Raw genomic sequence first — 11,877 nt, 5'->3', positions numbered from 1 at the left:
CGCTCCCGCCGGCCCCGCCTCCCGCCGGCCCCGCCTCCCGCCGGCCCCGCCTCCCCGCTCCAAGGCCGCTTCCTGCGCGCCGTCCCGCCCTGCCCCGTTCCGGACGTGCTCCGCGCGGCCATGGCGGCTGTTGACATCCGAGGTAGGCCCGGGGCTCGGGCGGCGCTCGGGGCTCGCACCCCGCGGCTTCGGGGCTCTGCTCGCCGGCCTGAGCTCAGCTCCGCCCGCGGGGCAGAGCCCTCCGCGGGGCGGCCGCAGGAGGGAGTCGGTGTGGTGGTGTGACGGTCCTTGGAAGCTGGAACGGCCGGGCGGTGAAGCTGCCCAAAAAGCAGCTTTCTTGGATGCGCGGAAGGCTGCGAGCATGTGCTCAGGGCCGCCTGGGGAAAACAAGCTCCCTTGTGGTAGACTCTGCCTTTTCAGGGGGGATAAAGAGGTCCTGCAGTGAGATGGCGACGTAAGGGAGCAGCTAAAAAAGAGAGTTCCCGCTCTGAAGTGTGGGAGAAAGTGGGAAGCCCTGGCGTGTGTGTGGGACCTGCACAGGACCGGAGCAGCGAGTGGGGCTGGTAATCTTAAGAGCACTTCTGGTGGATGTGGTGAGGCAGGCCAGGTGTTAGGAAAGTGTGAAAGAAAGCTGAAGTAACAAAAAGCACATTTGGGTGTGGAGGTGTGGAATCAGGGATATGAATTAAGAGAGATTATGTTTTAAAGAAGTGATACTTGACTGAGGTATTAAAGAGTATTTATGTTGTAAACAAGGTAGAAGTTAAATTGTTGTGAAGAATTTGAGCTTTCAGAGAAGTGGGGGTTCAGAGGCCACAGGAAAGGAAGTTATTTTTCTCCATAAGAGTTTCTGGATGGAATAACATCAGAAGCATGTGTGGTGGAGTCTCAGAGAATGAATGAGAGCAGGTATTTAGGAAAATCTCATGAAGGGTCAGTTTTGATAATGCCCCAGATGTTTTCTCCTTTTTTGTCTTCAAATTCTTGATGGTTATGTGTAGTCCTGTGTGTTTTTCTGACTGCCTTATTTGAGATTACACAAAGGAACTATGTAGACAATTAATGGAGGAGTGCTGTATTAGGTTGTTAGCTGATGTGAGAGCCTTCTGTCTTACTGCAGATAATTTAGGCTCCCTCAAAGTCTTTTATCTAATATAGTTCAAAATACTAAGTAGATATCTTACAGACACCTCCACCACTCCCTTCTTCCTGGGCTTATCTTCACTCTCAAATTCTCTGACTTCTCTCCCCCAAGCAGCAAAGGTGAACAGGGAATGGGGTTGTGATCAGTTCATACGTGTTGACACTGTCACTCTGTCCTCCTCACCAGGAGAACTCTTGACAGCCTTCACTGCTCCATGGTGGGATCCCTCCCACAGGAGACAGTCCTCCATTAATTTCTCCAATGCTGTTGTTCCCAAATGGGCTTTTTAACCTGGTAGAAGAAGCACATCTGCACAAAAGAGTTGAGGTATCTGATTGACTGCTCTTAAATACTGTACCAGCCTATATGTCTGAGAACAAGGCTTCTTTACAGGTATTAGGTTCATATTGATACTCTGAGCAGCAAACAGTACTGTGTCCAGGATGTCCTTTTCAGGTTCCTTTGAGGTCTGGTTCATTGGTAAGCAGATTTGAGCTTTCCATGCCTTTTTCTGTGAGATGCATAGCTATACACAGTGCTCAGAAAAAGTTACTTGAGCATTCAGCTTGCATGGTAAGTCTTGTCCTGACAGTAGAAGAGGACATTGTAGCATATAGAAACTCATGAGTCAGTTTAATATGTCCAATTGGGACAGACCATGAGCTGTAAAAATGGCCATAAAACCCTTTTTCCCATTGCCCCAGCAGTCTGTATTGTAACTTTACGAAGCATGGCCTTGCCTCTCTTTATGACTGAATGTGTGGCTCTGCTGTTGATCAGAAGTCTGTTCCATTTTCTGGTTGTACTGGAGCTATGAGGTCTGCCAAGAATGCCTTGATGTTTTCCACCAGTCCCCTCATAGTCAGAGGTGATGTTTACATCTAATTGTCCCTTCCTGCCTGCCAAGAGTACATTGATTCAGGCCAAAGGGTGGGAGCCCTTTCAGACCCCAGTGCCCCCTGCCTATTGCTCTCCTTTCACCTTCTTTAGTACCATTCTCTTCTTCTTCACTGTAAACAGGTATTGAATATAGCCTGCATAACTCCCCCAGTTAGGGTATTAGTCAACATGACAGTTTCCAAAAGCTGAGACATTCCAGTAAAGCAGATTTAAGCCTAGCCACTTTGATTAAGTGATGTAGACTTAAAAAATGAATGGGACTCGGATAGGGGTGAAGCTGATAATAATGTTCCCTGAATTTGGGGGGAATGGTAAGGTTAGAAATTAAGGTAGAGTGTTGGATGATCAATGGGTCTACCTACGAAAAACTATCCCAGATTTCTCTGCATGACACATCAAAACTAGTGATGAAAAATCCAGAATTTTGCAGCTCTGAAAAATTGTGTAATTTTGCTGTGTATCCCTTTGGGCCTACCATCATGTGGGACTATCATTTAAATTCAAAATAGGTATTACTGAAACTACAACAAGTGCATTTTCACCAATCCAAGAGTATTAAAATATTTTATCTCCACAAATTTTTGAAATCAGGCCATGTGTGGTCTAAAATACAGGTCATCAAGAAATTTTGTGTAATCCATCTTGGTGTCTGAAATTGGCAGAAGTAATAATGCCGATCAATATTCAGCACTTAAACCAACCTGCTCACAGTTTTTAAGGACCTTCTGTGCAGGATGGTTATCTTGGTTACACAGGCAATCCCTGGCTTTTCCAAAATTACCAAGATTTCTGCAGCACCCAAAGCTGGGTCAGGATGGACGAGCGCCCATTGTGTCACAGTGAGCATGGCCTCTGACCTGCCTTACCCTCTGGGCCAGCTTTGAGGCTAAACTTTGCCAGGTGAACACGACCTGGCAGCTCGTGGGGCTGCTTGGCCTGGCTTGTGTTGTGCTCGGCATTGGGAGAAATGTGAACAACAGAGGGTCACAAGTCCTGCCAGCAAAGCTGCTCCAGCTTGGCCTCCTCTGTCCAAGGGACCAGAGGTCCTGTCGGGAGCCTGCACCAGCGTGGCTTCCCATGAGGTGACATCCTCCCTCGGGCATCCCCTGCTCCAGGGGCTGCAGCTGCATCTCTGCTCCACTGAGGGGGACAGCACCTTATGGTCTGTGCTTGTCTCTGTAGCACATGGGGGAGCTTCCAGCAGCTTCTCACTGAAGCCACCCCTGTAACTCTCCCTACCAAACCTGGTCAGGCAAACCCAGTACCCTGTCAGGCTACTTTACTGTTCCTCTTGCTTTGTCAGAGCACAGTGCTGGGCTGCCTAGCCGATAAGGCCAGGTTCAGCACATTGTGTGAATTACTCTTCTTTTTTGCCATGGATTGCTGGCTTGTCTTCCAAATTGCCTTGAAAATCATGACAGATTGGCAGTATTGTCACAAGCACTTTACTTTTGTATCTGTGATGCAAATTCCACAAGAAATGCTTTGCACAAGATGTCCTATTTCTGAAAGGAACAGGGAAGCAGCAACGCCATCCTTTCTTATACCCAAAATAAACAGTACACCCTTCAGTATGACAGCTATGCCAGGTTCATTGTTTTATTCTTCCTCTCCTCTTCCCAAGAATAGTTAAGAGAGCAATCTTGCTAGTTACAAAGGCAATTATAAATACTGGCACTAAGCAGCTGTGGATAATTGAGTGTTAGAATCCAACTTTATATTCCATTTGACAATACATTTATCAGTCTATATACTGCATGATAGCTATATATATAAATATATATATCTCTAAAGCTCACCTGACAATCCTCTGAGAAATACAGGTATTGTTAATCATACAAACAAAGAAAGTTTGTATTTGAAGTGTAATATGAGAGCTTATTATGAGAAGAATGCAAGTACTTAAGATTTTAAGATTTTTTGAAAAGCGAGCTCTTTTGGATTTGAATGGTGTTTGGAATAAAGAGCATTACCACGACTTGGGTGCTTAATAAGGGATCTTAGTGCTGTGTTTCTGAGATTTCCTTTTCTGTAGTGAGGAGAGAGAATAGTATATGTGAAATAACTTGAATGTCTCTAGACTTCTCCATCCCTTTCCCTGCCTTGCATGAAACAGTTCGGCTAAAAATTCTGACATTAGCAAGGAAAAATGGTTTACATGTAGCTATTTCTGTTGCATTTTCCCTGGTTTGCTAAGCACTAGTGTTGCTTTATAACGCTTCCTCGGAGAAGCTGCTAGTAGTGTATGAGCTGACATTTTTGAAAGTGATCTGATGATCCTTAAGCATGCTGAATTGTCACAGAAGTAAAATAAAATATTCTCATTGGAATGATAACTGGGAGTTCAGGGTATGCATATAATGCGTGAACTTTAGGGAGTGATTCCTGTGAGGAGGGAATTTGAGATCTTCAGTCAGTCTTCAATAATTTCTCATCACTTAGGGGTTTTTTTAATCTAAACAATGCATGTCTCTTCCTACTTTCTTGTGTCTAGGAAATTCCTGTTTGCTGCTGCTGTGATTTAACATCAGTAATTTCAGAGTTTTTTCCCAAGGTTCCTCCTGCATCTCCAGTGTTAGCAAATGTGTTGCCCGTGGAACTGGTTGTTGGCACTGGTTTCTTTGATGTGCCTGAAGAACATTTTGCTGCAGCGTGATAACAAAATGCAGGGGCTTTAATTCATATTTCCCTAAATCTGTAAGAATTTAACTGGCCTATTATGCCTTGTAGCTTATAAAGTATGTTCATTTTAAAAACTTGCTTTTTTATATAATTGTTAGTGTTCAGTAGTTTGATACTTGTAATATCCACTGAGTTATGGAACGAGGAATTTGCTGTAGGCAATTTGGCAGATTAATTTTATAGTCAGGACTAGAATCTCTCTTGTTCAAGGTTACTGGGAAGCATCTGCCCAAAAATAGCATCTTTGTGTTTGCTGTTGTTTTTTGGGTTGTGTTGGGGGTTTTTTTGTTTTGTTTGTTTTTTGTATACTGCTAAGAAACCTGCAGAAGATTAAAGGTTATCAATTATTATTTGAACTCTATGAAATTCTTCTTTCTTCTTAACTGGTGTGTTTGTGTTCCATCTCCTTTCTCTGCTGTAATTGTTAACTGCTGTCAATTTACTCTTGGATGTATTTGTAGTAGTTTTGACTGCTTTGATACTCAATGTAGATTTATTTTCCCAGATAATCTGTTGGGGATTTCCTGGGTTGACAGCTCCTGGATTCCAATATTAAACAATGGGAGTGTGTTGGACTATTTCTCAGAGCGAAGTAACCCTTTCTATGACCGAACATGTAACAATGAAGTCGTCAAAATGCAGAGGATGACCCTGGACCATTTGAAGTAAGTTGTAATTTGCATCTGGTTGATGTGCAGTATCCCTTGTCCCTCTGTTCAGAGGCTTTGGTGGATGAATGGAAGCATGCTGGAAAGCTCATTCTGCTCTGTTTTTAGTCCCACCACTTTCCAGCAAGGCCAGCTTTTTCTGTATTTGGATGTTTTCTACTTCTTCTTCTGCTGTCTCAAGGAGGTGTTAAGCTTGAAGGATTCTGTGTATCTTTTGAGATTCCAGTAAACCCTTTAGATATTTCTCTGACATAGAAAAGCTGTCTTCTCTCATTCTCCCTCCTCAACAGCACCTGAGTAGTGTAATGCAGTTAAATGTTTTTTCTGCAGTGAATAGAGTTTATGTTAGGGGATACTTTGAGTTCATAAATAGTTTGTGTTTCCATGTACTGCTGGCTGTGTGCCATAATTAGTACATAATTCCTCCAAAGAGCTGGCTTTTTAGTGTGGATAATAAGAGCAGTGAGTGTTGTAAATAAACTGATCGCATATGGTTGTGTATTGAGATTGCATGTGCAAGTTAACTTTCTTTTCAGTTCCCCATCTGCTATGCTGAGCACAAGCAAGTTGTTTGAGAACTATTTAAAGACTCCACAATATGATGGGGAGTTTGCAATCAGAGCTAGAAGTCCATTGGTAAAGTCACTTGTGCTCAGTGTGATTGCAGAGAGGCCTTTACATCAGACACACAGATGGTCACATCACACACCAGTTCTTTGTGGCTGTATTTAAATGACATCTCCATGATGATAGATTGTTAACTTTCTTGCTATTTATCTGTTGCTGATATATTCTACTTGTGTTGTGTCACAGTATAATTCTGTTTGTCTATGCACCTAGGGTTTGATAGGTCAGGAAAATCCTTTGCCTTTATTTACTGCACATTATAAAGAGCTTTCAAAGCATCAGAACTTTGTTGGTTTATTGCCCGGCCCTTTAGTCACTCTTCATGTCCTACAGATTTTACTTGGAGGAAAATGCTGACTCTGGTTGTTTCTTTCTCAGCCAGATGGTTGGAGTGGAGTACATCCTTCTCCATGCTCAGGAGCCCATTCTGTTCATTATCCGAAAGCAGCAAAGGCAATCTCCAACACAAGGTACCGTCGCTCGCTTCTTGCCCCTGTTGAGCAGCCAAATCAGTCCGTTGTTTTTATCAGTTCCTAAATTGTGTCTAAGCATTTCTGCTCTCTTTTCTCTCTTAATCTCCAGTCTAACTGGGAGGGTATGAGGCTTTGTGGTGGGGAGATCCTTTCTGCAGCAGTCCCTGCAGTGTGCCAGCAGCAGGGAGTGCCATCTTGTGGGGAAATGGGAACAGCGAATGAGAGAGGGCTGCCCTGTGCTACATTTTCCTACGGGAAATTGCTAAAAGCATTCTTTCCATTTATCTGTTAGGCCATGCAAGAGTGTCCATATCTTCTTGTGATGGAGTCTTGGGGTAACAGCACCATTCCTTCCTACAGTGTTATTTTCCAGTTTTTAAATCAAACACCTTTGCTTTTTTTCCCCATCTGCAAGCAACTGGCTTTGTTATTCCTTTTTAACCTTGAGTTTGTTTGTGTATGTGTGATTAATCAAACATGTAGCCACATTTCAATAGTTATTGCATTATCTTATCTGTTTACTACATCTTCATATAACATAATTTAGGTTATTTCAGAGTGAGCTTTGTAGGAAAGAAAGGCAGGGTTAGTGCTAATTATTTCTTCTTTTTGTTAGGGGTTTAGGCTACATTTTGGTCTTTACAGGGCTTTGCCTTATCTTGTAATGTTTTTTATTTGCTTATATCAGATAATAGTCTATTTACATTGCAGTTCCAAATTGAGAAAACATGTATGATTGATTCTTTAGTATGCTTTATTAGAGATTTTCAACATAGCTTCTAAAAGTGAGTATAGAATTATTATACAGCCCTTAATTTCTGGCTTTGACACCTTTCAGATTGAGACTGGAGTTGGAGCTACCCACAGTATGTGTGTTTAGACTTATGCTGTAAGGCAGATGTATGTTTGGTGGAACGTAACTGTTTTCCCACTGTAACTGTAAAGTTTGTGCTGGGTACCTTAATTGAGTTGCATAGTTCCCTCGCTGAGATGTTACCATGTGTTTTATTTCATGAGGGTACAAAAATGAGACATGGGAATGGGGATGTTAAACTGAGAATTATAGAGTTCATAGCTAGTGTAGAATACTCAAATATAACTGATGCAGGCTTATCTCATGACTTCTGTGTGTTTTTAAAACAGAAGTATTTATATTTGAAATTCTTAAAGATTTTTGAAGTGATATTAGAAAAATCTTTAGATCAATGATTAGGGAGAGTTGCCTGTCTAGGAGAGTAGGCCCTGGTACAGAGCTGTGAGACAATAAAACTGCAGTTCTGTGTCTTGCTCCATTTGTAAAGAAGTGCTAAGCATCCTTCTTTTTTCAAGGAGAAGTGGGTACTGGCTGTAATATGCACCCAGCTGTCTGGGACTGCTAATTTAAGTAGGTGTCCATGCTTCATAAAATGCAAGTACTGGATGAATTGTTAGGAGAGATGGAGGAACTGGAACACATGTGCACAGGTAATGTCCTTAGGATTGTGAAGCTGGGAGCATTGCTATGGTTTCTCAATTGAACAATGTTTGGCAGAGTTACAGAGGCAACTGTAATGTTCCTCTGCACTGCAGCTCTAATGAACAAGAATTTTTGATTGGTCAGTAGAAGTTCCAAATCTGATTTAGCAAATGCCTTTGGAAGGTAGTCTTTTTTGGCAGAATGTTACTAATTTAGAAAAGCATGCTCTGTGTGTGCTTCACTCCATTGGGTCTGGGAAATCTAGCTGAGAGGATTGTAGAAGTTAAAGAAAACTGAGTCCAGAACAATGATATCTTGCATTGTAGTGGGCTTCTATTGGTGGCCAAGGCTAATGGAATTACTTCCAGAGCAGTTCACTTGACTAGTAGTAGCTCTAGTGTACTCTGAAAACCCCAGTTCTGTGAAGCAAATCATTTGCTTGCAATAGGACAGGACTTCACAGCACATGCTTTTCTATCTGTAAAGCAGACATTGTTTTTTTCTCTCCTTATCAGTCTGTGTCTAAAGTACAAATAAAGCACCTTGAAGGAAAAGGTTAACAGGAGAAAATTTTGTGTTAAGAGAAATACTGCAATTTCTCAGTTGCTGCTATGACTGAAATTCAGCAACAAATACACAGTCTTCAGCCAGAGCTTGAAATGGATTACACGTTTTTCTTCTCTTCCTTCCCACAGTTATGCCATTGGCTGACTACTACATTATTGCTGGAGTGATTTATCAAGCACCTGACTTGGGATCTGTCATTAACTCCAGAGTTGTAAGTGTTCTGTGCATTTGATGCATACTGGTTTATATCTGTTTTTATTTTTGGTTGTCCCCCAGGCTGTTTAAATATCTCGTTCACTATTCTGAGGAAAGATCTTGTGTAGTAAGGGTGTAAAACAAACCCCACTGATTAATATTGTGTGCATCCCACATGAAAATGCAAGTTCTTGTGAGAGTGCAGTATTGCCCAGAAACTAGGATACATTAAGGATGAGGGATCAGAATAAGCAAAGCTACACAATTGGCAGAACAACGTGAAGTTTGAATAATCAAAATTTTAAAATTATTTGACATATGTATGAAGTAGTAATTAAATACATAATCAGTGAAGCTTGCTTTGGAAAGTTAATGTTAAGCTAATATTATATTTATTTTTAAATGAGGCTTGTGTTTTTAATTGATGTGGTATTTCTTCTTAAATTAAATACTCAAGTTTATTTTGATTCCTTCTGTTCTTGTAAATTATTGGGTTTTGGCAAGTTTTTCTCTGTCAGTTTATAAAAGCACTCCAGAAGAGCCTTGTGAGAACCTGTTAAAGAAATTACATTCTGAGTCCAAATCTAAATATTCCAAGTTCCCTTCTCAGAACAAAAATGAATACAGAGTGTTAATTTTAAAATACCTATCTTCAAAAATGTACATTGTGTTTTCTGCCTGAGTTGTGAACTCAATGCCTTACATTCTTGTCCTGAAAGCTGACTGCAGTGCATGGAATTCAGTCTGCTTTTGAAGAAGCTATGTCCTACTGTCGCTATCACCCATCCAAGGGCTACTGGTGGCATTTCAAAGACGAGGAAGAACGAGGTATGATTGCTCTTTCTCCTGCATGCTTTGGGAGAGGAAAGGAATGTAGGGGAAAGCTTGAGGCAATGCACAGTGATGGTGGACAAGTGAGATGAAGTTTCTGAAGGGTAAGTTAGGGCTCTCTACCAGGTAAAAGGAATTTTGCCCTTCTGTGCTGGTGGGAATGAACATCGAGGCCTGGGTGGGAGATGACAATAATGAACTGTGTGTCAACAAATTGGGCAACTCTTGAACCCACTGGGGACCAAAACACATTTTCAGAAGCAAATCAGTTTGTCAGGAGGTAAGAATCATCCTTAATCTGTCTTCCACCAAAAAAAAACAACCTATGTCAGTAAGAAAATGGAGGAAAAGTTCAGACAAGAGACAAATATCAACTTGTCATACAACAAAGAGGTGCTAAGAGAAAATAAATTTTAATATATCTTTCTCTGATATTTCTGTGACTTGCAGAGAAAACTAAACCAAAAGCCAAGAAGAAAGAAGAACCAAGCTCTATTTTCCAAAGACAACGAGTAGATGCTTTGCTCTTAGACCTAAGACAAAAGTTTCCACCCAGATTTGTCCAGGTATGACACTCAAAAGCCACAGTTTTACTGTAACTTAGAACTTAAAAGACAGTCACATAGGTATTTAAACAGGGGAAACTGAATGGGAATTTTGTGTATTTCTGCAATAGTAACATGGATTAGATCACAAACTTGACATGGAAGGCTCATAATAGTGTGTAGGATCTCCATTTGTAATCACTGGAGTCATTAAGGCCTTGGCAAAACCCTTGTTCTAGAGACTCACTAGTTAGTATGGAAATTCTTGGCATTCTGTGACATTTTTGTGGTTACCTCTGATTGTCTTTGGTAGCCATTTGTTCCACTAAGTCTTCTGCTTGGGAGCAAAGGAAATTAGGTTTACAGCGTCTCACAAAAGTGCTCCTCAGCCACTCCTGGGAAAGACTAGCTAACTGCATATTTTTGTCTTTAATGTTTTTCAGTTGTCAGAGGAAAAACTGGATGTTATAAAATATTAACTGGATTTTATTTAAAGTGTATTTAGGGACCCATTCCACCCTCACTTCTTGAATATAAGAGTGCGTTGCTTGCATTTAAATCCTAAATTAATGGCAGGAAGTGTTGAGAATTACAACTTTGGTTCCACTGATGTGTTGGTTTTTTTTCTTCCCTCACAGCAAAAGCCTGGAGAAAAGCCTGTCCCAGGTAAAACTGTAATATTTTCACAAGACTGAAAAAATAGACTCTATATGCAGTATCTTATCCTTCAGTTGCCATGTAAGCTCTTGCTGCTACTGCTGTGAGATGGTTTGGAATTCTGGCATTACCAAATTGTGCAAAGTAATGGGTCAGAGTAGAGACTTTGAGTTGATCATAGGCAACCTCCAAACAGGAAATGCATGAACTATATCACTTCAATCTTTTCCACCTTTTAACTGATATAAATATGAATTTATTCTCTGCTTATCATTCTTACACCTTTGATATTAATGTTGCCTTTGTGGCATTAGCAATATTTTCTAAATACTCTGAACAGTGTTTTAGGAATGAAATTCAGAGGTTTAACTTTCTTTTGCTGTTACGTCTTTAGTGGATCAAATCAAGAAGGAACCAGAACCAGTCCCTGAAGCTGTCAAGACAGAGGAAAAAGAGACTGTAAAGAATGCTCAGAGTACTGGTGCTAAAGGACCACCTGAAAAACGAATGAGACTCCAGTGAAGGAAGATTCTATTGCACATCTGGATTTGTCAGAACCTAGAAAACATAGGATTCTTGCTCTCTTTTCTTTATATTTAAGCTCTTCCACTGAGACTGATAATTCAGGGACTGAGATCCCTGTAACAGCTTTTTCTGTAGAAACCTCTCATGCAAATGTTAATGTCAGGATGTGAGATGCCTCAAAGGAGGCAGTCATCATCTTATTTTGAATGCTGACTTCTGAGAATGGTTTTTACATGGACATGTTCAGCAGCCTCCTGAAGACTTTACAAACTCCTGCATCCTTTGTGTCTAGGTTTCCTATGTAAAAAGAAAAAAAAACTTTTGTATATAAGAAGGAATTGGAATTCTTGGCAAATAAAATTCCTGGCTGCTGGAAGGCTTTTCTTAAATGCATACCTTTTTAGTAGCAAAATACATCATATATGCTGGCAGCTTTTTTTTTAGTTAGGTTACCCACTACAAATTGCTGTGCCTCTAGTGTGCTTGGGATAAAGATAGAAGATTTGCTGACTGGACCCTCAAATCCTTGTAGTTAGATGTCAGGAGGGTCTCAGTTTCTAGATATTCTTGGACAAGGATTTTACTTAATGGTTAAGCTGATAGTTTA

General features: G+C 41.0%; 1 protein-coding gene across 2 annotated transcripts; it reads left to right on the top strand.

Annotated features, from left to right (window-relative positions):
- The first annotated feature begins 58 nt into the window (after positions 1 to 58).
- On the top strand, positions 59 to 11,646 carry MED6 (mediator complex subunit 6). 2 transcript variants are annotated; one of them, XM_058026805.1, is made up of 8 exons: positions 59 to 142; positions 5,232 to 5,391; positions 6,400 to 6,491; positions 8,646 to 8,728; positions 9,432 to 9,540; positions 9,994 to 10,109; positions 10,727 to 10,754; positions 11,140 to 11,646. In XM_058026805.1, exons 1-8 carry the CDS (start codon positions 121 to 123, stop codon positions 11,265 to 11,267), a joined length of 738 nt encoding a protein of 245 aa, XP_057882788.1. In that variant the 5' UTR covers positions 59 to 120; the 3' UTR covers positions 11,268 to 11,646. The 2 variants fall into 2 exon arrangements, with proteins under 2 accessions (XP_057882788.1, XP_057882787.1); XM_058026804.1 differs by lacking the exon at positions 59 to 142 and having other exon boundaries at positions 5,087 to 5,391.
- Positions 11,647 to 11,877: the final 231 nt, after the last annotated feature.

The sequence above is a fragment of the Melospiza georgiana genome, chromosome 6, assembly GCF_028018845.1.
Source record: "Melospiza georgiana isolate bMelGeo1 chromosome 6, bMelGeo1.pri, whole genome shotgun sequence".
NCBI classification, from domain to species: domain Eukaryota; kingdom Metazoa; phylum Chordata; class Aves; order Passeriformes; family Passerellidae; genus Melospiza; species Melospiza georgiana.
This window is presented reverse-complemented; position numbering and strand designations above follow the sequence as displayed.